Consider the following 27,934-nt stretch of genomic DNA (forward strand, 5'->3'; position numbering starts at 1 on the left):
TTACCAGGTGACTTCTACGATAAAGCTACAGCATGCCATTGATCATGCAAATGATATAAGTAGAGTCCATATTCAAATGCTCCAGTTCTGCTCTTTCATATCGACCTGTGTGTTCTACACTCAGTTTACCGCATGCCAGACACAGGCTTTGGCAGGTTGGAGGGCTTTGGCTTTTCATATAATCCCAGTAAACATCTCTGTAATGACTTACAATAAGCCTGTCGTATCAGTGTCATGTCTGTCACAGTGCTTTACGACCCTCATAAGCCACATGTAGTGTGCATGGATTAGAGCTCTATCTAATACCCCACGGTGAAGTTACTCATTTACCACTGTGAGCACTGAGAAGGTTCAGCAAATTGGATTAATTTGTTTGTCCTTTCCTTTTTTATTCTATTTATCTAAGGCTATTGGTATTACATATCATTATGTTCATGCAATGTATCATTTGTTTGCAGGTGTCATTTATCTTGTTTGTTTTGTTTAAAGCTAATTTGTGCACACAAGGTTAGTGTAGCTTGGCTTTTTCAACAAGACTTGATCTCCCATAAAGACACACTTTAGGAATTTGTGACGAAAAAATATGCTATTGAATAAACACCGACTCTGTTTCTCACACCTATCATCTCCATAACTAACAGCAACACCACCCTTTTTGTTTTCTTATTCTTTTCAGTTTTAGGCTCCTCAGAGATAAGTCCTGACCGAGTCATAGGGAGCAGACCTTTTTTTTTTTTTTTTACGAGGTGAACTGGTAACTTGACATCAGATTGTTGTAACTACAATATTTTTTTCATTTGTCATTCTGTGAATAGAGTTTTCACTTTATGTTGAATACCTTGTTCGCTCCACCAATTCAACCTCCCTCAAGGCTTCCCACACCCCTATATCCAATCAAAAATAGATATAAATATATCAGTACGGAATGACTGATAGAGAAGATGATAGAGAATATTTTCATTATTCTCTCTTACAACGAAACATGCTCCCGCATTGAATATTGCTAAGCCACAACTCATACTGATAGCAAATGGCCAAAACAACAAAAACATTGTATACGAAAGCACAAGCTGCTAATTCACGTGTCAAAAAACACAGCATAAACGAAAGGAAATTTTCTCAACGTGAGCAGGTGAAGAGACTTGACTCTCAAATGCCTACACACGATCAGCAAAGAATTGCTCAAACCCCAAAACAAACTTGATAGTTTTTTTAAAAACTAAAAATATAGAATGTGATCTTCTTATACTCAACACCATTGCAATAAATGAACTAGACATTTCTACTCCAAACAATACACCCCAGGCAATGGTGCCACATCCTCACATGAATAAGAAGCATGAGGAATGTTTCATAAACCGCTCAAGCTAGATGAACTGAGGCTTAGAATGTAGAATTGAATCAACATTTCTTGTTCATTATTTCACATTTATTATGCAAACTCATGATCGCAAAACCAAACAAAAACTCCCCACAGAGCTCTATCTTTCTCTCTATGACTGTAATAAACAGTTTTGTTCAAATCACACGGAAATCTTTGGTATCATAAAGACAATCTGTGTTTTTAATCTACTGTCGAGCCAGATAAAACTGGTTTCACCAAAGAAACAAGAGGGATACAAAGACTAAACATCCTGCTGTTACTAGAACTCTAGATGCTGAAAGGAAATCCACATAAACTAATATCTGCACAGATATAATCACTCAAACACCTAACCAAAGGTGTTAGGCATGAATGCCCATTTTCAAAATACTTTTTGAACTTTCCATTGACTCGGCCATGACGAATGACAAGTCCACGATAAGATTTCTGTTAACTAATAACTCTATTAACTAATCTAAGTTCAAGCTTCTGCCTCAAAGTTATACTGACTTGGAGGCAAATGTTGGAGAAAGTTCCCATAACCTCACAATTTAATCCTTTAATGCCCAAGAATCAATGTTAACACAAACCCAAGGTAGTAAAAACATTCAGTCAATTTTATCCCATTACTTCTCAGAATCTAAGGGGACTTGGATGGATGAGATCGACTTAATATTTCTTTAATTGGCTGTATTTTCAGTGACACAATGAGATTCTTCCAGTTTTGCAACGACACGTTTTCATCACTCCCGGAGAGATTTAGTACATTTTATGGAAAAGACACAATGACCAGATTGAAACAGGTGCACTCCAAAACCTATACAATATGACATGGACTACTACTTACTTATACCTCCTCCACCACACTGAACAAACAACCGCAGTTCAACCCATCTTTATAATCTGGAGACCATCTGTAAGAACCGGCATATTGTATTCATTCATATCTCAGTTAATTCCCACAGCTGCTACAAATTTGACACTATAAATACTGCCTGGTGGCTTCAAATGACATACCAAACAGCTTGCTGTTTCTTTCTCCTCTCAAGGGTATCTGGCATGACCCGATGTTTGAAATTGTGAAATTGATGAGGACTGTTTCAGTGCCAAAAGGCGACTGGACACTGCACTTGAATCAATCAGATATTACTTGGCAACAATACACTGTATGTCACACAACTGAAAAAAATCAACCAATTTCATTTTTAGAAAAAGAAGCAAACGTTACCACCCACAAACTGAATAGGCTTCAGAGAGCAGCACCCATATATACTGTACACCAACCGTGTGGTTTTAGTCTGAGATGGGGAAGATGTCCAGTATCTTCAACCTCAGTATCCCCTTCTTTCTTCATCTACAATTTCACAAAAATGTCCAAAATTTTTCTCTTTGTGGCAGTGACCAAGAAAACAATACTACTGGCATGTAAAATCTGAAAAAAAATTAGACCTGCTTTCCTTTTCTATAACAGCCCATTCTTCCCCACACCATGTCACTCACTAAGATCTCCATAAACAAAGTATTAAAACTCCAAACAACAAAATGCTTAATTAATACGATTAACATCATGATTAGTTCCCCCTTTCATTGTGTTCCTGCAGGGCATAGTATTAGTTTTAATGTAACTGAACTAAGACCCTTCTTTTTTTTTCCCTGCTTGTTGTAAAATTACTTTGAGGTAGTATGTTTCCATACTTCTTAAAGTACACACAATCATACTAATCTTAAGAGTGGACATCAACTTATTGATAACCTCAGACAGCATCCATCTCTCCCATTATCCTCAAGCAAATATCAAAAGCTATAAACATTATTTACCACCTACAGATTCATGTATTAGGGTACATAGGTTATGTATGGAGCTAACTCAGTTTCAATATTCACAAATGCGCAAGATAGGATTCACAAATGCGCAGGATTAGATTCACAAATGCGCAGGACAGATTTACAAATGTGCAGGACAGATTTACAAATGTATTTCTGATGCACACAGAAATGTAACTTAATTTACAAACTGCTTCTGGTCTGTGGACTTCGCTGCATTTGTGTGTGGATTTTGAGACTCCCCTGACTTGCTTCAACCCACAAATCTCTTTTTCTTTAACACGGAATGAGCTGCAACCAATCAGATATCTTCCTTGTTTCAGCCAATCATAACAACGCACCCAATGTGGGAGACCATTTACTCATAAGCCAATCACATTAAGCCATTCAAACTGCGCTATATGATGTAGCCGGCGTGCCTTTCGCTGTGCAGGGACAGGAAACAGGGACTAGGATCCAATTCAACAGTTTTACTGTCAACAGAAATATAAACAGTGAGCTCCGTGTGTGGGTGTGCGGCTCAACATCAGACAACATCAGAAATGTGCAAATATTTTACTCAACTGTAAAATCCTTTTGATCCATAATTTCTGACAAAGGTTGATAAACTTGAACTCAGGAACATCCTGACTGTTCACTCACTCAGTATCAAGCTCATTCACTGTATCATTTTGGAGAAATTCAGACTCAAAGTTCATTATTTTGAAGTGAAAAGGGCATCATGCGCGATATTTACGCTACTGTAAAATCCCTTTCATCCATAATTCCTGACAAAGGCGTGTACACTTCAACTCAGGACCATCCTGACTGTTTAGTAATTCAGCCTCAAAGTTCACATTTTTAGTTTTTAAAGGGAGATTCTTTTTTTTTTTTTAAACATTGGTTTTGTATGTTTGTTCAAAATAAGAATGAAGCTGAACAAATCAAGAGGATTACACTCCAAACAGAGGGAAAACTAAACTCAGCTGAAAACTGAAAACATCATTACAAACCCTCCATGTCTCAGCTCCACATTTGGGAAACAAATAACATCATTCCCTAGTAAAATGTGGATGTGTGAGCAGGAAGTGACTATAAACTGTAGATATAGTCTGAAATCATTGTTGAAGTTGTTTATTCATTGTTCACAAATCACACAATTCCATTCACTACTCTCTGCCTGCTGAAATGTTTCCGAGTCCATGTCGATGCACTCAACATGGAACCACCTGCAACAGGTGTCACACTGAATCTGTAAAAGGGCAAAGGCGAGAAATGTTTTTGCTTTCTTCATGGAAATCATTAAGTAATTATGTACTGTTCTACAACCTTTTGATGAATATCTTCATTTGATTATTCTCCAGATCAAAATCTTGTCATTGTTGAAATCTCAATCTAATGCACACTTTCTTTTTGGAATTCTTGATAGGAAAACATGCGTATCCCTATGGCTGAGGAGTGAACCTCAGATTGTCCTAGCACAGATGATTGTCTGTCATGTCTCATCCTTTTAGGCTCTTGCTTGCTGTCATCCACTTCAAAACAAGGCATGCAAAATGTGCTGAGTAAACCTTTTAAACAACTTACCCAGTTTGTTAAGTCAGGCCCTTTAAGTGGTGGTTTGACTGCTGAGCACATGGCACAGCTGGTCTCTGTGTTAAACACCAACAGAAAGTTGAAAATATTCAAATATAATTAGATTTACCACTACTGCCACCACTTACAATTGTTCTTATAATAAATAAAATAATGATTTACTTCTTTTAGCGTATAGAGAATAGGTTTACAAAGTGATTTTTAGAAAAAATTCATCAAGCGAGTCAATCAGTCAAAGTTTCTGTCATGACTTTGAATTTCGCATTCTTCAGAAATAGAACAAAATTATTTTAGAAGTATCAAAAGAATTAAACTGCAGTGACAGTGTTTGATATGGAATCAGTTCTTGCAAACCTGGCTGATCTAATGCGCATAATGCCTTTTTCACTTAAAAATAATGAAATTTGAGGTTGAATTTCTCCAAAATTATAGAGTGAATGAGCTTGATACTGAATGAATGAACAGTCAGGATGGTCCTGAGTTCAAGTGTACACGCCTTTGTCAGAAATTATGGATCAAAGGGATTGTACAGTAGAGTAAATATTGCACATAATTCCCTTTTCACTTTAAAATAATGAACTTTGAGTCTGGATTTCTCCAAAATGATACAGTGAACGAGCTTGATACTGAGTGAGTGAACAGTCAGGATGTTCCTGAGTTCAAGTGTATCAACTTTTGACAGAAATTATGGAAAAAAGGGATTTTACAGTAGCGTAAATATTGCAAATAATGTCTTTTCACTTCAAAATAATGAACTTTGAGGCTGAATTTCTCCAAAATGATACAGTGAATATGCTTGATACTGAGTGAGTGAACAGTCAGGATGTTCCTGAGCTCAAGTGTGCATGCCTTTGTTAGAAATTATGGATCAAAGGGATTTTACAGTAGCATAAATATCGCGCAAAATGCCTTTTTCACTTCAAATGAATGACATTTGAGGCTGAATTTCTCCAAAATGATACAGTGAATATGTTTGATACTGAGTGAGTGAACGGTCAGGATGTTACTGAGTTCAAGTGAACATGCCTTTGTCAGAAACTATGGATGAAAGGGATTTTATAGTAGAGTAAATATTGCAAATAATGCCCTTTTCATTTCAAAATAATGAACTTTGAGTCTGAATTTCTCCAAATTGATACAGTGAATGAGCTTGATACTGAGTGAGTGAACAGTCAGGATGGTCCTGAGTTCAAATGTATCAAACTTTGTCAAACATTATTGATCAAAAGGATTTTATAGTTGAGTAAAATATTTGCACGCTCCGTATCATGGACGTCCTGCATTTGCAATAAATTTTGTAATACGGGCGCACTTTAAATCAGGGAAAGACGAATGTCTGCTCACTTGACCGCAGTACTGAATGCGTCAAATTTTCTTAAAGAGTCAAAGAGCCTGACATGAAGAAAAATAAGAATGATTTACGGGTAAAGTTAGATGAAGATGTAATGATGTGTAGAGGGGAATTCCCTTTTTTGGATATACCTCCAAAATGTTAAATATATCAACTTCTGCTGTGTTTCACCGTTTGAAATCCTCTTATGGAGTGTAAATACAGAAATAAAAAATACACCCCTCCATGATTAAATAAACATGGGAATGTGTATAAATAGACAGACCAAAGAATGGGCTGCCATTGATAAATAAATAGCACATCAAGGTAAGAAAAACATTGAAATGCAATTTATGAGATGATTATGGAGAAGACAGATTAGATAATGGGAATGGGTTTTTGCAGTTTTTAATAGGGGATTGAGTGATCTGAAAAAGATTAATCAGTGTTAATTTTACTTGCCACTTTGGATTATACTCTGATTTCCTCCTAAAAGAGCAATCACACTGATGTAAGCTGTTTCTCCACATGTGGAGAAAGTCTGTCAAGGCAGTTTAGGGAAAGGACATCCACAGAAACATGATCATTAGCCTGTTTGCATAATCAGGGTTTCTCCAGCTGACCTGAAACTGTCAGGAGAAACCAACCTCTGAACTGTTTTGAAACACTCATTCAAGTGTTTAAATGATTTAGACTTTCATTCCTTTTTAAACAATTTCTTTGCTATACTATTGAAGAGTCAAAAATGGATATTTTCTCAACACTGATGAAATGAGTAAACATGCTGCTGTATGTCATGGTTTTAGTGTGTGCAAAAAATCAAGACCACTCACTTTTAAATTGGACCTCATAGAAACATTGAAGCACTATGGTGAAAATGTTATTGTTTGACCAGACTGATCAAGGATTGGGAAGCTCGTTGTCATGGAGTCAACGCTGAATTTTCTATTATTTCAGAGGGTGCTTGAAGACATTGTTTGGTCATCTGTCAAAACGATAAACTAACTGGATAATAACCCTACAAGTTCATCCACCATGATGTGATTGAAAGAAGAACTGGTGGCATGGAAAGAAAAGCCATGCACAACTCAAGCTTTGAATTGCTTTAAAATGTTGTGATAAGACCCTCAGACATCTTGCAAATGCAAGAAATGAGCGTGGATGAGTGCTTATATGAGGAAGCTGATGTAAGAGAATGATATAGAACTATGCAAAACTACTAAAACCATTTCTGAAAGACTAGTTTCTGAGAGTTTAAGTGTGTATTCACTTTATCACAGAAATAATGAATTTACGTTTTTTTTCCATGACTATGCATATCACCTGCTAAAATTGTGTTGTTAAAACTTTAGATCTTTATCTTTGAAATCTCAGCCACACATAAACATTCTGTACACTGTTGCTAAACAATGAAATGGGCAGCTTTCAAAATAGGATATTTGATTGTGAATTTCCTGTTGTCTTTCAACATTAAGGTAAACTTTGTTAAGGTATTCTTCTTGAATGCTGACTCTGCCTTCCCTCAGGCATCCACAGAAATGCCTAAAGCGAAACAGTCAGTAGCTTCTACACATAGTGTGCAGTGTTACAACATCAACAAATCCCATCACAGGGAAAAAGCAAAGAATCAAGATTCGTTGGTGCTTTGACTGCTTTTCTGTCCACTTACTCTGCTCTCAACCACACCCTGGCTCTATCTTCCTGTCTGTTTCTTTCTAAAGCAGGTGCACAGGGCATATGTTAAGTTTGTTGCACATACACACAACCACGTCTGTCTGATCTAACATACAGACTTCCATATTTTTTTTATTTGCTTAGTTATGTTTAAAGCATTACAGATGAGAAATGATTAGGTTAAAAGGCAGTTCTCACAATAATTAAAAGCAGGATCTCAACAAGTCCGCATGGAGGTTTAGTTGCAAAGGGCCCTGCAGGAACCCAGTGATAATATTAGAGACCAAACAGTATTGGACTAATTTCATCTGAATGGGAAATTAAATAGTCTTGGCAATTTCATTAATTTAGCCAAAGATGGCCAGTTATAAAAATTGTTACTATAAAACACACACACATATATACATATATAACAGTAAAGGCTGATTGAAATAACTGCATCTTATCCTTTTGATGTCTCTCCCTTATTACAGGTGGCAAACCTGCTGCGACTTTTCCAGATCCCTCAGATCAGTTACGCTTCTACCAGTGCCAAACTAAGTGACAAGACCCGTTATGACTTTTTTGCCCGCACCGTTCCTCCAGACTTCTACCAGGCCAAGGCCATGGCAGAGATCCTGCGTTACTTCAACTGGACGTACGTGTCGACTGTGGCCTCAGAAGGCGACTATGGTGAGACTGGCATTGATGCTTTCCAACAAGAGGCTCGTGCCCGCCAGATTTGCATTGCCACTTCAGCCAAAGTGAGCCGTTCAATGAGCCGCTGGAGTTATGAGAACGTAATCCGCTCCCTTCAGCAGAAGTCCAATGCCAAGGTGGTCATCCTGTTCACACGCAGTGAGGATGCCCGTGAGCTGCTGGTTGCAGCCAACCGCATGAACGTCTCTTTCACCTGGGTGGCCAGTGATGGCTGGGGAGCGCAGGAGAGTGTGGTGAGGGGAAGTGAGGCTGTGGCAGATGGAGCATTCACCATTGAACTTGCTTCGTATCCAATCCCCGAATTTAATGAATACTTCACAGCACTGCACCCATACAACAACACCAGGAATCCCTGGTTCAGAGAATTTTGGGAAAACCAATTCCAGTGCAGCCTCCATGACCTGGGATGTGGAAAACACTCGCTTCATGAGATTCCATTTCAACCAGAATCCAAGATCATGTTCGTAGTGAATGCTGTCTTTGCAATGGCTGCTGCCTTACATAACATGAGGCAAGCCTTATGCCCCAACTCCACAAAGGTGTGTGATGCTCTTAAACCTGGCAATGGCCGGAAGTTTTACAGGGACTACATTCTCAAAGTCAAGTTTGAGGGTGAGTAAAACCTTAATGCTGAAATATTATCAAAATACTGCTCATTATACAAGTAATATACTCATTATATAAGTGCTCATTATACACTCATCTGTACAGTGTGAAACTCCAAACAAACTTTAACATAATATAATCTAATTTCTCCAAGTGGCTCATGCACATAGGGTGCCAAATTAGATTACATCAGTTTATATTCATTTTGCCAGTTTATTTAGAAAATTTAATTAGAGCAATTATACACAATTATACATGTTTCTACACTGCTACTGCAGATACATTTAGTAATGATTCAGTTAGCAATGATGAAATCATTTCCTCATCCTCATGCTTTGAAGGTGCTTTTTTCATGCATTAGTGTAAGAGCTCTTTAGTTTGAACACTGCAAAAGCTCACTGTGCAAATATCATTTGTTTTCTGTTTGTCTACACTGAGCTTCAATACACAAAGCATGTAACTGTGACTGCGTCAGCTCATCTCCACATTACAAATATCAGGCTTACCAATTCAAATGCTCTCACTTTTGTACCAGCCTTGGGTTATCTTTCGATTTATGGAAATACTGACATTTTCACTGATGGGAGATAATGGTTGGGCCACTGTGCTCTTATCCAGCTGGGCTTTTCTGCTGTTCATAATATCTAAAAAAAGAAAAGGGCTTTATTATCTGGAGATTTTAAAAGTGGATTAGAGGCCTTAAATTAGTCAGTCCCGAGAGACATTACAACACCCTAAGGGGAAAAACAGGTGGAACACTAAACTCTATATGTTAAAAAATCACAAGATATATTCAGGATGTAAAAAACACCTCACCATATGTCTAAGATAAAGGTTATTCAATATAGTTAAATCATACAATTGTTTTCATGAATTACAATTAAATCGTACTAATATTTTCAGTGATAAGACATGTTGGTGATTCCAAGTGTAGTTAGAGAATAAACACTGACTAAAAAAAATCTGTGCTGATAGACAGTGTTTTGGTCCTTTCAAGTAATGCGTCAGATTAATCTCATTTTAGCCATAGGAAGTCACACAAATAAATTATTAAATGAATGCATGAATAAATGAATATGTAAATATTGTTTTTATGGATTTGTTAATAAGTATCACAAGTGTTCAGACCCACTCACAATAGAGTTCTCGTGGATCTTATTTCTAACAGTGGTGTCAAATTGAATAAATTAGACAGAGCAAGATAAGGCTTATACCTGGCTGTACAATATCTCACAGTTAATGATGTATGTTTGAGTAAAAATCTGTAGATCTGCAAAACAGTTCAGTGTCAATGCACAGATCTGGGAAAGGATACAAGAATATTTCTGCAACATTTAAAATGACCAAAAGCAGCCTCCATCATTCAGCTGTGAATGAAGTGATGATTACATTTGTCCGACAGATTATCATCAAGCCAATCCCCACTATGACTGAGGTCCATTGTGGAGATGAGAAAGGTTTACAGACAGGCAAACATGAATCCACCACTTTACCAATCAGGCATTTACGGTAGTTAGATAAGTCGTCTCTCACTAAAAAACACATGCCATCCTGCTGGAAGTTTGTCAAAAGGCATCAATATAACCATGGAAAGCAAAATTCTCTGATCTGATAAAACAACTATTTGACCACAGTTGCAGAAAGCAACCAGACACTGGACATCACCTCATTAATACCCCTACAGTTGGACATGGGGATGGTAGCACCATTCTGTGGGAATGTTTTTCTTCTAGAGGCTGGTAGAGTAGCCAAGATAGTGATAAAGCATGGCGTGTCAGCATTTTTCAAAGTGTTTAGGATTACAGCAACAGATTATTTCTCAACACAACAACCTGAAACATGTCAACAAGAACCTTTGCACAATGTGGGTCTGAAAACTTGCTATCAGTTATTTGCTTTTAGATTGAACTCTTGATTTTTATTCTCTCGAGTTTTCAAAATAGCCTGTACTTCGTACTTTTATGACAAGGTATGGTCACTGTCCTGTTGAATCCTTAAATGGTGGCTCATTATAGCTTTGATATCGTTCGGAAATTAGGAAACATTGTCACACTAAATAATTTGCCATCCATCTGGGATTTCTGTTCTGTTGTTTAACTGAACGCAATCAAATTAAACAGACTCAAACTTGGTTATCGTTGTGTATTCTAACATTTTGCACCTGTCACAGTCACTATTAATTTTATACTGAATAAATAATAAAAAATGTATTTGACATGACACTGTTCTTATAGAAGCAGCATGTGTTACATACTTTGCAATCAGTTCAAGGAACAATGCTCCAAACTACAAAGTCACCAGAAAAAAATCTCATATTTATATTATTCTGTCAATTTAAAAAAAAATCTTTGTTGTACATGTCATTACACCGTACACCTTTTATTTCATAAAACTTCCTCTCTTTTTTCCCCCTTTCTCTGTCAGCACCCTTTCGTCCCCCTGACACAGAGAATGTAGTCCGTTTTGATGCCTATGGAGACAGCCTTGGCCGCTACAACATTTTTCACTACCACAAAGAAGGTGAACGCTATGTCTATCGTAAGGTCGGCTACTGGGCACAGAGCCTGATCTTAAACACCAGCTCAATCCCTTGGGCTGGCCAGGTTGTGCCGACTTCACAGTGTAGTGACCCATGCAAGAAGAATGAGGTGAAAAGTATGCAGCCGGGAGATGTGTGCTGCTGGATCTGTATCCCCTGTCAGCCCTACCAGTACTTGCAGGATGAGTTCACCTGTGCTGATTGTAGCTTTGGACAGTGGCCTCTGGCGAATCTTACAGGCTGTTATGACTTACCTGAGGAGTACATCCGCTGGGAAGATGCCTGGGCCATCGGACCTGTCACCATTTCCTGTCTAGGGATAATGAGTACACTCTTTGTCATTGGCCTATTCCTTAAACACAACGAGACACCTGTAGTGAAGGCCAGTGGACGTGAGCTCTCTTACATTCTTCTGATGGGAGTGCTGATGTGTTATAGCATCACATTCATCTACATAGCCAAACCTTCAACAGCAGTTTGTACACTGCGCCGACTAGGATTAGGCACCTCCTTTGCTGTATGCTATTCAGCCCTTCTAACCAAGACTAATCGAATCGCTCGGATCTTCAGTGGAGTGAAGGACGGAGCCCAGAGGCCTCGATTTATCAGCCCAGCCTCCCAGGTTGCCATTTGTGGTGCTCTGATCTCCTGCCAGCTGATTGTGGTGGTGGTCTGGCTGCTGGTGGAGACCCCAGGTGTGAGAAAGGAAGTGAGCCCAGAGAGGAGAGACGTGGTCACCCTCAAGTGTAACAGCAAGGACTCCAGCATGCTCATGTCTCTCACCTACAACTGCATACTCATTATCCTCTGCACAGTCTACGCCTTCAAGACCCGCAAATGCCCTGAGAACTTCAATGAGGCCAAGTTCATCGGATTTACCATGTACACCACCTGCATCATCTGGCTGGCTTTCCAACCCATTTTCTACGTTACCGCCAGCGACTACAGGGTAAGTTAAGTTAGGCTCCCCGAGCAAGCATGCTGTCTTTTTAATGCAAAGTAAGATTACACATTTCAACATGGCAGATAGCATATGCTGTGTTTATCATTTGTAACAAATTATTTGTTCAGATGGCTTAAGGTTCTGCAAACCTGAGCAGAATACATCCGAGCAGATAATGACTTCCTCTAAGCTCGAATTTGTACTTTGTATGCATTGGTGCAATGACTGTTCAAAATGTGCCTGTTCAGAATGTGTTGACTGCAGCTCGCAGCTGCGTGTGTGTTACACTGAGAACGCCAGAAGTGAGTGAAACAGGAAAAAAACTTTAAGCCGAAATGTGTGCACCACTCATCCACACAGCTTGACTCCAGACAAACAGGTGCCAACTGTTTGTGGCCTTTAGGTGTATGTGTGTGATGTAACAAACAAAAGATTGACAAAGTGAGCCTGAAACACAGACTTACACCCAAAGAAATAGCTATAAGCAATAGAGTTTTGGGAGGTGCAGGTCCCCCTCTGAATTGCAGTCAGTAGAAATATGGGCTACTTCTTTAGAAGACAGTAGTGCTTTGAGAACTGTGTTCTGTAGATGTGACCAATTTCAAGTAACCAGTGTCTTCACAAAAAAGATTGCAGTTGAATCTTCTGAACGTTCCTGGCTTAATAGTTATTATTTGCAGTCCGCTGATTTTTCGGGAAAAACTAACATAGGCCTTTCATAGGAATAGACACATATTTGCTGGAATCCTTCTAAGAATGACTGCTTTTAATTTAAACCATTTTACTGTGCAAGCTGTGAAAACAGAAAATCATTTGCAAAAGGTTAATAAGGCTACATAAAGCTACACAATGGGACACCAGAAGATGTGGAAAAAAATAACAAGGCTGCTGTGTCACATACCTTCCTTGCGCACAGCCTTTTAATTTGATATGGAGACAACATGAATTCTCCTCCTCTGTGATGCTACAGCTCTTACGCATCATGCACATATGCATGTTGCAGTTTCAAAAAGGAGGATGCAACCACTGAATGGAGAACGTGTTTCTTGAGAGCAGTTATGAATGCAATTACAATGCCCACTGATAACAGCAAATCACAGTCACTTAGTGAAACAACCACTTATACCAGAGCAGATTATTCCTTCATTCTCGCAACACTCTTAGTTAAAGCACAGCAGAGGACCTCTCCGCTAATGCATGTAAACAGCTCATAAACACACCTGCCCACATTGAAGTTGACAGAGTGAATGTTCAGACTTGTTAACCTATTAGTCAGTCACCTATTGCTCATCTATTTTGATGTATGTAGCCCATTTTGTTTTTGCTTTTACAATTAGCTGCATTCTTAGAATGATCACCAAACTTTACAGGAGTGTAGTTGTAGCGTTGCCTCTGTTTGCCTCTTGCTTACTGCCAGTGTTTTAAACAGGAAAAGTAAGTTATCATCATAATACTAGCATTCAGAAAAGCCACCCTACAGTTAGGAGGCACAGTTTCTGGACATAGTGCAGTACTTAGGTAATACAACCAGTTATACTTTCAACTAAGTTAACAACAATGATTCTTTTTTAACAGAGTTGCAACACTATCGTATTGACAAATTCTGACCTCAGACAGACAGACAAACAGTGGGATCTCTGCTAATGTGCTCAAATTTTCAAAACATGGTAGTCACCAGGACCAACACAATAACAGACACAAAAGCTGTAAATAACACCAGTTGGCATATAAGCATTTATGAGTCATCAACAGCAGGTCATTTAATAGTTTTACATAAACACAGCTTTCCTGGCAGTGGTGCTGTAACTTAAAAAATATAGAACATTTTCTGCAATGCCTTCAGTTTTAAGGTTCATTTGCCCAATCTAATTCAGAAAATAGACAGATACACAGATAAATAGCTAGATGGATTACTGAATGCAAGCTGCTCATCTATTGAAACAGGGTCATATGCTGAATTGATAGAACTGCATAGAAAAGGCTGGCTTTGATGTGGAGGACTATCCCTTTGAGATCTGACTAGTTTGCAATGACACAGAGACAGAAGGGGGCAATAGGCAGTGGAGCCTCCTGACACAGCTGCTTTTCTAGCAACGTGGAAAAGGCAGGCAAGACCACGAGGTCTGAAAGGGAACTGAGCGTCCCTGTAAGTCCCTGTGCGTAGCTTTGTTGATTGGAGTGTGAAAGACTGGGATGCTGAGTCCCAGCTGTGCTCCCTCTATCCTGGGACTCGAGTGATGCTCAGAGGAACCCTTCCTCCAGCACATCTAGTCAACACAATTTGTAGCCTGAATGGGCTCATTAGATAGATACAAAGCTCCCCTTTGACCAATGAATAATTACTGAAGGCACTCATCTGGCACAGTGTCTTCTAGGTTTTTTTTTTTACAAGCAGTGACATATTACAAGCGTTATCCTAGTTTTTCACAACTCTTTTACTGTCATCACAGCCTGATGCTAATCTCCAAATGAATAACAAATAAAGGTTTGACTGTAGTCAGCCATAAAATGTTCAACTAAGCTAAATACAATCTACTGAGGCGTGAATAGTACATTTGATTATCAATATTAAACAATGGAAATGCTCAGGATGTTCTCTGAACTCCAGGGAAGATGGGTCTACCTCTATGCCAGTGTGGGTCATCTCATCTCAGCAGCAAAAAACAAAAAATACAACTAGGCATCCAAGTCAAAATTCATAGTGCTTCTTTAAAATCATTGAACGCTACAGACAGTACAACGAGTGTTATGTTGAATGTTATCTAAAAAAAGATAAGCATTAAAACAGACCTTCCTTAGATCATGCCTAATTTGTGTCAGTTAAACTCATTCAACTGAAATCAGAGGACATCAACACCACCTCCTGACACTATTATTGTGTCACAAAAGATTAGTAATGATACCATATACTGTGCATTTTTCATAGCACAAATTAGCTTCTTTCAACAAATGATAAAACAAATACCGCACTAAAATTCTAATAAGTCTGGTAAATTCATCATGTTATGTCGGCAGGGTTAAACTAGCTATTGGGTTGTTCATCCAATAAAGCATTTTAATAAATGTGTTACATAAAGTCCAATAAAGAGAGGAATCTCCTCTCCACTGTGAGATTCTCTGAATATATTAAACCACATGGACCCAGCATACATTTTAACTGAGGCAGCAATGCTGTACATGTGAAAATAAAATAATACCCACAAAGGTCTCCGTCGTAAAGTCAACAGTGAACCGATGCAAGCAGTAACTGGAGCAGCCATGCTCAACACTACCCCCTGTTCTCCACATACACAAGCTACATCTGGAAACAAAACATGTGATGAAAAGCTGATTCCTTGTCGCCCTTGCTCTTCCAGAGAAACATCTTGTGAATTATTAAAACCACTTAACAGGTCGTTCCTGTATGGTACTGTTCATGGTTTTATTCAGAGCTACTTCATATTTAGCCAGAGGGCATTTAGCCTTTCTGAATTTTGTGTTTGGCAGGTCTTTATCTATAATATTTATTTTACTCTGACTCTGTTTTTTTTAACTAATGGTGCAGATACACAGTAAGGAAAATCTCACTGCTATGCATTCAATTTCAAACCAGAACTTAAGTGTGCAGAGTGCTTTTCTTCAAGTAGCATAAGGGGAATCTTAAGGAATTATTCGTACATGGCTAGCTACGATACATTTCAAAATATAGATGCAAATGCATTTTTGACATACTGTAGTTGCATAACATTGTATTATGTATTAACATGTAGCAAAGATATGAAAAACCTATAATCAAATATATTTGCCTATATAGCTATTTTTCTTAATTCATTCCTATCGTGAAAAAAAAAGATTCTACAAAAAGTAGTAAGGTGTGTAATAAAAACAGAATGAGGTGACTTAAAAAACTTATATTTGATTTTTAACCTACAGTATATGCTAATAATTGCCCCAAGACAATGTTTCAAGTGTTGAATTTGAGAATTTTTATTGCTTCTTTTTAAAAACATACAGCATATGCTTATTTTGAAATCGCTGCCAGCAACACATCTCGACACTCTGTAAGCTACTGGGGAAAAGAGAAGAGTAATTGCTATGGTCCTCAAAGAGGATGTGAAAGACTGGGATACTGAGGGTGGAAGCTTGCTTTGTATAGGATTTCAGCTGCTAAAGAGTTTGGGTTCTTATTTGATGTAAGGTGCTTTTTGACCTAACGGTAGAGGCTCGCTGGGAGGGTAAAGAAGAGAAGGCAGCAGAAAAATAGGTTTTCTCTCCCCAAATGTAAAAACTGAACCAGACAGCCAGTTGGTGGTTGCTTAATAGGTTAACATTACATTATAATTCATATGGCTCATATTGTCTCAAGAAACCTTGGGCTTCACTGAGGCTAACTTTGAGAACTATTTTTAAAGGCAGCATGTGACTGATGTCTACAAGGGTGTAATTGTGCCTGCGTTGCATTCATGTGTTCAACATATCAACATACACATATGTTGATATGTTGTCTGGACCAATCACTATACAATTACATCATAGATAATTCCCCTTCAGCTGGGAGAGGACATAGTCCAAAACAGGAGCCAAAAAGACAATACTAAAGGAGTTCTGTCAGCTACAATTCATACAGACATATACATATATTAGGAACACGCTTAAACAGTTAGGACTATAAAAGTTTAAAGTCTCCTGCAGTCTACGAGTATGTACATTATCTACGGCTGCATCAAAAGATTGTGTTCAGTGGCAACGGTTTAAAGGAAGTTAAGAGCATGCAGTGATTCCTGATTCTCTGAATCTTTCAGTGATGTTATGTACTGTAAATAATGAAATCTCAAACTCTTTGCATTTTTACATGAAGAAACATTATTCATGTATTGTTGAAATATGGCCCTCAGCACTTCTCTCCATCTTTACTTTTGAAATATTCCACCTCACTCAGATGCTCATTTTGAGCCAAACCATCTCATATCATCTGCTCTGCTTTTCCTGAGATGTTCCACCGGTTCTTACATTTTTTAGCATTGTACATCTTTTCAAGTCTATAACTTACTGCTGGTGTTATATTTACAATAAGCATATGCTTAAAAAAAACCTCCAAATGATTTTGTTTGTGTACTGCATACAGTTAATTTACGCGGCATCTAATGTTGGTTTTGGTTTTTCAGTATCAGTTGATGAATATGATTACAATGATGTCACATAAACATATAGATCGACATCTTTATGTGAGACAAACGAATAAACGCTTAAGTATGATCATTAAAACCTGCTTCTGTTCACTTACTGTTACTTGATGTCATCCATGAGGCAGAACAGTTTGTGCACAGCACAACACTTGGTGCCCGCATTATTTTAATTCCAACATTCAAGATGTTGCTGCGTCTTGTGAAAAAGAAATGCCCACACCGCACAACCCTGAGCTGTATCCTCTTAACCAGGAGGGCAGAAAGAAAGCATTGAAGTAGTTGGAAATGATGGAGCAGACTGAGGAAATGTGAGTTGAGTGGAGCAAAAAATAGTGAGGATAAGCAGATGATTGACAAGTAAATAAATACATCGCTTAACACCTCTAGTTGGAGGTCTCAGTCGATAGCAGCCCTCTTCCTACTTCACTGCACCTGACTTTGATCCTGAATTATGAACGATGGATTTATCATTTCTATTCTGACTGCTGGGCCCTTTTATTATTAAAACGAATATCTTTGAGCAGCAAAAGTGGTCTCGGATATTATGTCAGTGGTAATATGATTCTCCAATCCCAGAATGAATCGACTCTTTCTGCCTGTTTAAAACCTGGACTTTTATGAAATTAAGGTTGTCACTTTTGCTGGGCTGTAACAATTCCCGAAACTCTTTAGCACTCTAGAAATGTTAATTGATTTTTTGTCACACATTTCTTCATCACTATATATCTACAAAACGTACGATTTGATGTCAAGACTAAAAGCCAGACTTATTGAACTTGTTATCAAACAATAATTTGGGGGTTTCAATAGTGAATTTCTCCCTTCTCTTTCATCCTCCAGGTGCAAACTACAACCATGTGCATCTCTGTCAGTCTCAGTGGGTCTGTGGTGCTGGGCTGCCTTTTTGCTCCGAAGACCCACATCATCCTGTTCCAGCCACAGAAGAATGTCAGCACCCTCAGGGTGGCGACCACCCGCTTCAGCGTCAATACTGGCCCGGCCTCCAGTTTTTCTCAAGGTACCACCTGATAGACAACAAGGCCATTTTTTGGTGTAATAATGTGATTATTTTCTTTCCGCCTTCGTGTTTATTGGGCCACCTTCCTGACACATTCCCTAAACTAGATGTTTCTCTCTGTTTTTTTTTTGTTCTACCTTTTAACTCATGTTTGTGTATGAGCTCTGGGGAACCAAAAAATAAAATAATCGACATATTGTTTGTTGAGAAAATTGAAGGCCAATGGGCCACGACTTGAAATGATTAATGTGATATTAACCTCATATACGCTTGCATGATTATTTTGCTGCCAATTCATTTGGGAGCAGAGAGCGCTCTTGCTTGTTAATAGTACTGTTTCTCAGTGGAAAAGGAACATCAGAGGCATCTGTAATGTTACATACAGTAACTGTGACGTTTGGGCTACATAATATGGCCATCATGTTTTTTCCATGTTTTGCAGCGTCAGCCTCCAATGTTGTTCCAACAGTGTGTAACGGTCGAGAGGTGGTGGACTCGACAACATCGTCCTTGTGAAGATCAACTGTTTTTTTTTGCCAAGCATTGTTAACAGTTATATAATCACTAGTCCTGAATCAGGTGTCTCAGATATCGAAGAGGTCACACAGATGATCGTCCTGACTTTGTTGTCCTCAAAGTGCTGTGAGTACAATGTCCCGATTTTTTTTTTCTATTTTGTTCGTTGACTCGTAGCAATTTTACATGAGATGCCAATGAAGTGAAATATAGCCCTTGTTTATAAAGATTCAACTTGCAACGATGGAGTACATTATAGTAAATCTGTTAAATGTATTATATACAAGACGTTTTTAATGTAGATTCTGGTGAACCAGTTTGTGCTTTCTTGTAATTTTTGTAAATAAAGTGTGTTTTTACAAATACTAAAATGACTTAGTCTCTGAGAGTGTTTCTTTGCATGTCATCGCGACGCCATTCCAGAGGATAATGCATATGAAAAAAATGCCTTGAGAATTTGATTCACTTTGTTTGAAGCTGAAAACAGGGAGGAATTGTATAAACTTTGAGGTCTAAGTAATCTGAACAAATCTGTTTGTTTTGCTTCATGTATATTCCATCTTTGCATCCTGCAGAAAACCCTTAAATATCTACAAAACGCTACATCAAACATGTATGTTCTGTACTTTAAAACTTAATAAGACAAAATGCTGCAGTAGCGAAGTAGTGCAGTAGTCATACACTGAAGGAGCTAATGTAATATTCTGACCACCTGAGCAGTTTTGGGGTTCAATGAGGATCAAACCATAAACCCTGTAGCTAATATGTACAGTTTTTCAAAGGTAGGGTATTGTAGCAAATTAAATGTGGACCTAGTTGGGGTCTCAAATTTGTGCTGCCCAAGATTTAAGCAGTTAAATCTACACCAGCAAACAGCTCTTAAATGAAAATCATCAGCACAAATAGCATCTGCTAATATGGGATAACATCCACCAAAGCCATCCAAGAAATACACACAACAGTCAGTGATACTGAACAACTGAGACGGATGCTTTTGAAAACAGAGCCAAACCTCATCAGTAATTTAACACTGCCCTCTTGTGTCCGCATTTTTATCTTGATTTGTGCAGCGCAAGTAAACTGGCTTTGGGATTACCATGAATAAAGCACTTGCATAAGGGGGAAATGAACAGATAATCTAAGCCTTTATATGTACCATCACTATTTACAGCTACATCGTGATACTTTGAAGGAAAGAACTGTAAATTTGTGTGTAAAGTTACAATAGAGTCCTACCTCATGTCGATCTAATAATTCAGAGACTCAGAGACAAAGATGAGGAGTTCATTTAATTTACAGTGGCTATTTCCCAGCTCAGGTGCACTTTAAACGTAAAAAAGGCACAGATTACACATAATAGCTTGCCTTCTTAAAACCCATCTATTTTCTATACCCACTTAATGAATAGTCATTAAATGTTTAACATATATGAGGAAACTGAAAAACGCAATCCTGTGATCCCGAGTTGGCGGCAATGTAAAAATAGTGAATTAAAGTATGAAACACTGGCCCCTCGAGGATTTTAATAACAAAATAAATTATAATGTTTTTATATAATATGCAAATATAGCACACTGATTATTCTTTTGCTCAGCTCAATAACAACAGATCTGCTACTGTTGAAGTCCAAAGCAGTACAGGTAAATTGGACTAAGACAAGTGAAACTGAGGGAAATCTAGTAGTTGGAGCAGCTGGCATTTTGCATTAGTTTTAGAGAAATTAACAGATTCAAAATTCAACATGCATTTAAGCTACCCATTTTTTAAGACTGATATGTAATCTTCTTCAAGAAACACATATAGTAAATAAATGTACAGCTGTGAATCTATGTGCGTGTTTTAAGAAGAATAAATGTTAGATGTTGTAGGTCATAAAAACTCCCAATAAATGATAAATAAATGAATAAATGTCAGCCCTATGTCCATCAATAAGAAAAGTGTAATTTTGGAGAAATACATGTATTACACATGTAACACATGTAAACAGATGGGGAATGTTAGGGAGCTTAATTAAAAGGCCCATATCATTTGACCTGTTCCTTGTTCTTTTTCTAAAAAAAGTAGAATAGGACCATTTCACAAAAATACAAGGAGGTGCTAAATCTAACTCAATTATATCTCCCTGGTGTTTCTTCTTGGTAACACTAATGACAATGTTTCTGTAAAAAAAAACAGATATTGCCACACAATTACATTATAAAAATGACTTGTAATTTCTACCAGTATTTTGTTTGTTGATTTGCAGTGTGATGGTATGATCAGACACCTTTTGCCCCCTTAGGGACATACCTGGCGCGTACAACCTGCAACTTGTGTCAAAGTCAGCTTTTGAAATGTCGGCCTCATCTGGTCAACAGGACAATAAGTCCACTATCTCTCTTTAACTAAGAAAAATGCACATTTTGTGCAACTAGAGGAATAATTGAGTACATGCAGTCTTTAAACAAGTTAACAGACTTACTAAAAAACACATTAAGCACTTCACGTTGTGGATCATTACTGTTTTTAAAGTTAGTTATTGTAGAACAAGCAAATGGACGATAACAGCCGCTCGCTGTTTCTGCAGAATGGCCCAAGCATTGCAGAGAAAGGTCGCTAGGTGGCGGTCGCGGTCCAGCCGTCGGCTGCCTCTCATCGGCTCTGGCAGAAGAAAAGACGGTTTACAGTAAAACTCCACCTCTTCCTTCAGATTGTACAGTGATTGTAAACTTAACGTGAGCCACTGTCAGCCAGTTGCAGGAAATCTTTTTAGCGGACAGAATCCGACTCGTCGTCCGACGCATCGTTCACCGCTTAAAGGTAAGTTCCCAGCTGAGGGAGATTCAGGTTGTTTTCTGGAAGTAGCCGTGAAGTATGGAGGCTCCCAGGCGGCCTTCATCTCATCAAAACAATCCTGTATTAGAAAGAATTATTATTATAATTTTTTACTTATTGCTGGTAATTGCTCCACAAGCACCCGTATTGGAAATTACGTATTCGGGTTTTTTTATGGGCAAAGAGAGAGGACCACTGGGAGAGTTGAGGCATGTCTGAACTTGCCTGGGCACAATATCCAGTGACCAATAAGATTGGTTTCTCTGCAGCTTCTTCATCACGGACCATGGCACCTAAGAGACGAGCTGCTTCTGCTTCCAAGGCAGGTGGTAAGAAGGTGAAGGAGGAGCCACAGACACCAAAGCCCAAGGATGCCTTCACTTCTGCAAAGGAGGCCCTCCTGGCTGCAGGGCCCCAAGTTAAAGGAAAAAAGAAAGTGGATGATTGCTGTCAACTATCCTCTGGAGAGGTTGGATTACCATAAACGCTTACATTCTGTGTCCTATCTGTCATATATAAATTGAACAGAATTAATAGAAATCCTTACTGTCTCCAACAGGTATATGAGGATTATGACTGCATGCTCAACCAGACAAATATAGGACACAACAACAATAAGTTTTACACCATCCAAGTTATTAAAGAAAATAACAAATACTACTCATGGAACAGATGGGGTAGAGTGGTAAGTTGCCCTTTCCTCTTTAAATGCTTCGGTTTGTGAACACCATTGAGTACTGCGCCCGCAGTGTTTGCTGTGACCACCTGGTTTGTGTTAACCTGCACCAAGTAAACACGTTCAGATAAATAAGATTTATCGTTTGACCAAAGAAGTAACTGAAGAGGAAATCCAGAGGTTGCAGTGCAAACACGAGCCTCTCCAGGCATTTCCTTTATCCGCTACTAAAATCTACTACTGCACTCAGCATGTGAACATAATTTTGTTCGCTGTGTGTTTAGCATTTCCTAACTAATGTGTCTATACTTTCAGTGGGTGGTGCCATTAGAATTGCTGTTTGCCTAATGGTCAACATTCTGGGTTAATACGGTCATTTCTGGACGTTGGTTTACAGCTCTCTTCATTGTGAATCCCTTCTGAATTGAGAAGAAACCACGTCTGACTGCTTCATCTCTAATTTGAATTCAGGGCGAGTCTGGACAAAGCAAACTCAACCCGTTTGATAAGCTCGAGAATGCTGTCAAAGATTTTGAGAAAAAGTTTAAGGACAAGACAAAGAACAACTGGAGCGACCGTACGAACTTTGTTTCTCACCCTGGAAAGTACACCTTGATCGAGGTGGACGGGGAGCAGGATGCTGAAGTCAAGGTATTGTATTATTATTAAAAATCTAGAAGCCTTGACTGTGGACTGTGTGCTTTAAAATCCTTTTAATCACCATTTTCATCATTGTGATATGCTTAATCTTTTGAATTAAGTATCACCTATAGCAAGGCCCCTCTGGCCTTTCTCTCTTTGACTCCGCAGGTGGACAGTGTTGATGGAAGAGCAGCCAGAGTATCCAAAAACGTCCAGCGTTGCACCCTTGATGAAGCTACACAGAAACTTATCACACTCATTTTCAGCAATGACATGTTCAAAGAGGCGATGGAGTTTATGGACTTAGGTGGGTGTGTCTCAGTAGGCAAATCATTTTTAACAAACAGGTCCATGTAGTTTGCAAATGCTCAGTGTGCATGAAATTGCAGTTGCGTGACATGCCTTCATTTAGCTTGACTCTTAAGTATTGCTTGGAATGGTCGACAACAAAGGAGATAAAAGCTTGTAAAAAAAGTTAACCATTGCTAGAAGCGATGCGTGAAGTCTGCATTCACACATCTCCTGATCTCAGTGTTATTTCATCAGTGTATTGGGTAAACGTAACTTTAATGGTACGGACTGGATCTTTGGTCTTGTGTTTTCTTTTTCATGTCTTAGATATCAAAAAGATGCCTTTGGGCAAACTCAGTAAGATACAGATTGCAAGGGGCTTCGAGGTTTTGGAGGAGATTGAAGGAGTAATGAACCAAAGAAATGTAGGAGAACGCCTGGAGGAACTCTCCTCGAAGTTCTTCACCATAATCCCACACAACTTTGGCAGGAGCAGACCACCAACCATTTCCAGCAAAGAGATCGTTGAGAAGAAGAAAGAGATGCTTATGGTAAAACTTCTTCAGCACTTTTTTTGCTTGCTTGACATGTTGGAATGAGCTGTCTCCCCGTTGTAGTTTGCCAAGTCAAAAAAAGTCACAAATCCCTTTTTATGTGCTGCATGAAGGTGCTTGCTGACATTGAGCTTGCCCAGAATTTGAAGTCAGAAACTGAGAAGGCTCAGGAGGAGACGATCGAGACAGTTACTCATCCTGCGGACCAAGACTACGCGTCTCTCAAATGCAAACTCACTCTACTGGATAAAGATACGGAAATGTTTAAGGTACCGTGTCTTAAGTGACGGCGCGTGAATGCAAAGATGCAATTTTTTTCTGTAGTTGTAGTTGATTGTTGTTCTTTTGTATTTGAAGATCATAGCAAAGTACCTGACCGTGACCTCAGGTGGATATTATAAACCAAAAATCGTTAATGTTTGGGAAGTCGACCGAGAGTCAGAGGTAGGCACCGTACGGCCGGTTTGGTGAAATGTGTGAGAGAAGGCCAAAAGCCTGTGACCTAACACACATGCTGCCCATTTCAGGGACAGCGCTTTAGCGAGAACGATAATCTGGAGAACCGCCGTCTGCTGTGGCACGGAACAAACATAGCAGTGGTGGCTGCTATCCTGAAGAGCGGCCTGAGGATTATGCCCCATTCTGGAGGCCGTGTTGGTTCCGGTATCTACTTTGCATCCGAAAACAGCAAGTCTGCATGTTACGGTGAGACTGCGCAGACCGGGCTGACGAAGATGACACAGACAATTATTGCAATCATGATATTGGATTTGAATCACACTTATGTGGGTTTTTTTTAGTGACCCCCTCGAAGAATACTGGAGTGATGTTTCTGAGTGAGGTAGCTCTTGGTAGAGAGCATACCATTACCGAAGATAAAACTGACTTGGTGAAGGCTCCTGCAGGCTGCGATAGCGTGGTGGCACGAGGTGAAGTGGAACCAGGTAAGTTAATTAAGTGTATTTCATACTGGAAAACATCTTTATTCATCAAGTATATGAAATCCTGCTCTCAAGTTTGTCAGTGTATTGAGAGAATTGCATATGTTTGTAAAAGATTAAATTGCAATAATATCTTGTGACAGACATTTTAAAAGAAACATGCTCATGATCGTGTTGGTTCATTAGCTTCTTACTTGGCTTAAAGGGGAAGTTAGTTTTTTTTAACCTGGACCTTATTTCTAAAATACGTTCATCTGCTCACCGATAACCGTTTGGTGAAAGTCGGCGTCCTTTGGACCCTATTTAGATTTCTCGAGATCTGCGTATATATCCATATAACATGAGTGAACGGGGCAGACAATACAGCCTCTAAATAAGGCATTAGATGCGTGTGTAGAAAGCCCTTAATAACAACATCACGGCAGCTCTGAACTAACAGTGCAATAGTACGCGTTCATTCATTCATTCATTCGTCTTAAAGTATTGGTGAAATAAAGACAGATAATGCCTTATTTAGAGGCTGTATTGTCTATGCCCTGTTCTCTCCCGTTATATGGATATACGCGGATCTGGAGGGATCTAAATATCTTCCGAAGGACGCTGACTTTCACCAAAGTGTTATCGGTGAGTAGATGAACCTATTTTATGTCAGAAATAAGGTCCAGGTTAAAAAAAAAAAAAAAAAAATTGGGTTTTATTTGTTTTTATGAAGTTCCTCAACTCTTGCATTTTCAGATCCCTCTAAGGACGTCATGATCACCCTGGAGGGCAAGGAGGTTGCAGTGCCTCAGGGGAAACCCATCAAACAGCTCCAGTTCTCTAACAGTTCCTTCAGCAACAGTGAATATCTCATCTACAAAGAGAGCCAGTGTCGCCTCCGCTACCTGCTGGAGCTAAAAATGCGCTGATATTTCAGGAGAAAAGTTCTTTGTCACTTCTATGTAATGGGCTTCCTACTAGGATTGGATATGCTGTTGTCCTTTCTAATATGGCTATTGTCTTCGTCGACATTGATTGTGTTGATACTACTACCATTATGCAAAGATTCCTCATTGTTTTCTGTGCCTTATACCCTTAATACGTGTGTTATAGAATGTACGTCTGTTGTAGCAGACATTAGAAAACAGTAATATGTATTTGCTTTACTAAGAAGTTGATGGTGACCTTTCATTTAAGCACTTTCTTAACATTTTGGGAATGTGGATCGGCCTGCGTGTGAGATGCTTTCTCTGAATGCCTTTCTAATTAAATCAGAGTGCTAATGACAAAGAAGTTCTTTGAAAAGAGGATATCTGAACGTGGCCTGCAGCATGTCTTTACATACTATACACTTTTGATTAATCTTGATATATTAAAGCGGGAGCAGAATTTGAGACTAATGTGCATTTGTGTTTATGAAGTGCATCTTGTTGCTTATGCTCAACAGCCTTTACAGATCTAATGTTTTCTTGAGCTATTAAAGACTCTGAAAGTACTCCTGAGTAATATAATCATGAATAGCCCTTTCATGTACTTCTAGTTTCATTCTCAATATCGCTGTCTGGTGTTGGTAAGCAGCAACTTCCTTTGAAGCAAAACAATCCCAGCATTTTTGCACTATATGACTTTATGTCACTATCACTGAAACTTGGGTGTGTAAATAAACTGAAGTGTCACAGTAAACTTGTTTGTGCTTTTGTTATTTTTAGTACATTGTTTTAAACTTGATATGTTAGGTGTTTTATGCCACATTCAGTATTATTTGATGGAAGAAAATTATTCTGCGAGATTTTGTTGGACATAATAACAATTCACTTGCAGGGAACTGACTACCTGACAGATTACATCAAAGATGTCAATAAACCGCTGGATAAAAATATTTGCCTTTTAATTATTGCATATATTTGAAAAATAATAGTTATAATTACAAGATGGTGAAGTCCAACATGCTCAGCTTCAAAAATGGTAGTCGACAAGTTAATGGTTGGTGTCATGGATGATGTCTGTCTCTTAAAATCATACAGCCTGTCGCTCTAACTCTAAAGATCACAAACTACAGGCTGTGCTCATGAAATGACATGCTGTATATGTCCAGTCTCTTAAGGGGACTGTAGGATGTAGAAAGTCATGTCTGGTCAGTTTCTTACACTTCCAATCAACTTTAATGGCACGGAGAACATTAAATCCTCTGTGGTTTATTTAGTAACTTTTTAGTAGAAAGAGCCTACAATCTCATTTAAAGAACATTTCCTCTATCCTAATTTAACTTGCTCTGAGGTCCTTGATGTGCCAATATTGACAATGAATATCAAAGCACAAATGAGAGGAATTCAAATGTCAGCAGTGCCTTTAGCAGAGTTTTGTTTTCCTCTTTAAAATGAGATATGAGATGAAACTATATGTGACTAACCATAACACCAACCTGGTTTACAGACAGGTTAACATCTTGGCTAGATGAAAGGCTATATTATTTGGTAAGCTATAAGAATCCAAAAACAGCTGTTTCAACAAACATTATTTGACATTGCTCTCTGCTTTTGGTGACTGATTCTTCACAGGGATGCAGAGTCATCCTAGATTACTGGATCCCGCTTTCCTGTGCTTGTTCTGACATGGCTTCAAAGAAATGAACAAACTACACAAGCCCAACTAGGTATAGCTGACAAGTTGTTTTGCGAGAAGCCTTATGAATGCACTTTTGCATTCTTAACGTAATTGCATGAGTTATAGGCAAGATCAGTTACGAATACCAGTTGAAAGGATACTATTTTGAAGTCATTGATAT

The 27,934-nt window shown here is 38.6% G+C and overlaps 2 protein-coding genes across 2 annotated transcripts in view; both read left to right on the top strand.

Moving 5' to 3' along the window:
* grm2a (glutamate receptor, metabotropic 2a) overlaps positions 1 to 19,569 on the top strand; it is a 44,049-nt gene extending 24,480 nt beyond the window's left edge. Inside the window, exons 3-6 of the mRNA XM_075460967.1 lie at positions 8,240 to 9,077; positions 11,496 to 12,559; positions 18,559 to 18,736; positions 19,179 to 19,569. Of these exons, the coding sequence (XP_075317082.1) occupies positions 8,240 to 9,077; positions 11,496 to 12,559; positions 18,559 to 18,736; positions 19,179 to 19,252 (2,154 nt within the window). The 3' untranslated portion in view covers positions 19,253 to 19,569. The remainder of the gene's footprint in view (positions 1 to 8,239; positions 9,078 to 11,495; positions 12,560 to 18,558; positions 18,737 to 19,178) is intronic.
* Positions 19,570 to 21,890: 2,321 nt separating this feature from the next.
* Positions 21,891 to 26,832, top strand: parp3 (poly (ADP-ribose) polymerase family, member 3). The gene is made up of 11 exons (XM_075460968.1): positions 21,891 to 22,051; positions 22,336 to 22,535; positions 22,626 to 22,751; positions 23,214 to 23,393; positions 23,553 to 23,691; positions 24,003 to 24,226; positions 24,343 to 24,498; positions 24,587 to 24,673; positions 24,757 to 24,934; positions 25,030 to 25,173; positions 25,906 to 26,832. Exons 2-11 carry the CDS (start codon positions 22,353 to 22,355, stop codon positions 26,076 to 26,078), a joined length of 1,590 nt encoding a protein of 529 aa, XP_075317083.1. The 5' UTR covers positions 21,891 to 22,051; positions 22,336 to 22,352; the 3' UTR covers positions 26,079 to 26,832.
* The last annotated feature ends 1,102 nt before the right edge of the window (positions 26,833 to 27,934 follow it).

Source organism: Odontesthes bonariensis, chromosome 3 (genome assembly GCF_027942865.1).
Source record: "Odontesthes bonariensis isolate fOdoBon6 chromosome 3, fOdoBon6.hap1, whole genome shotgun sequence".
Classification (NCBI taxonomy): domain Eukaryota; kingdom Metazoa; phylum Chordata; class Actinopteri; order Atheriniformes; family Atherinopsidae; genus Odontesthes; species Odontesthes bonariensis.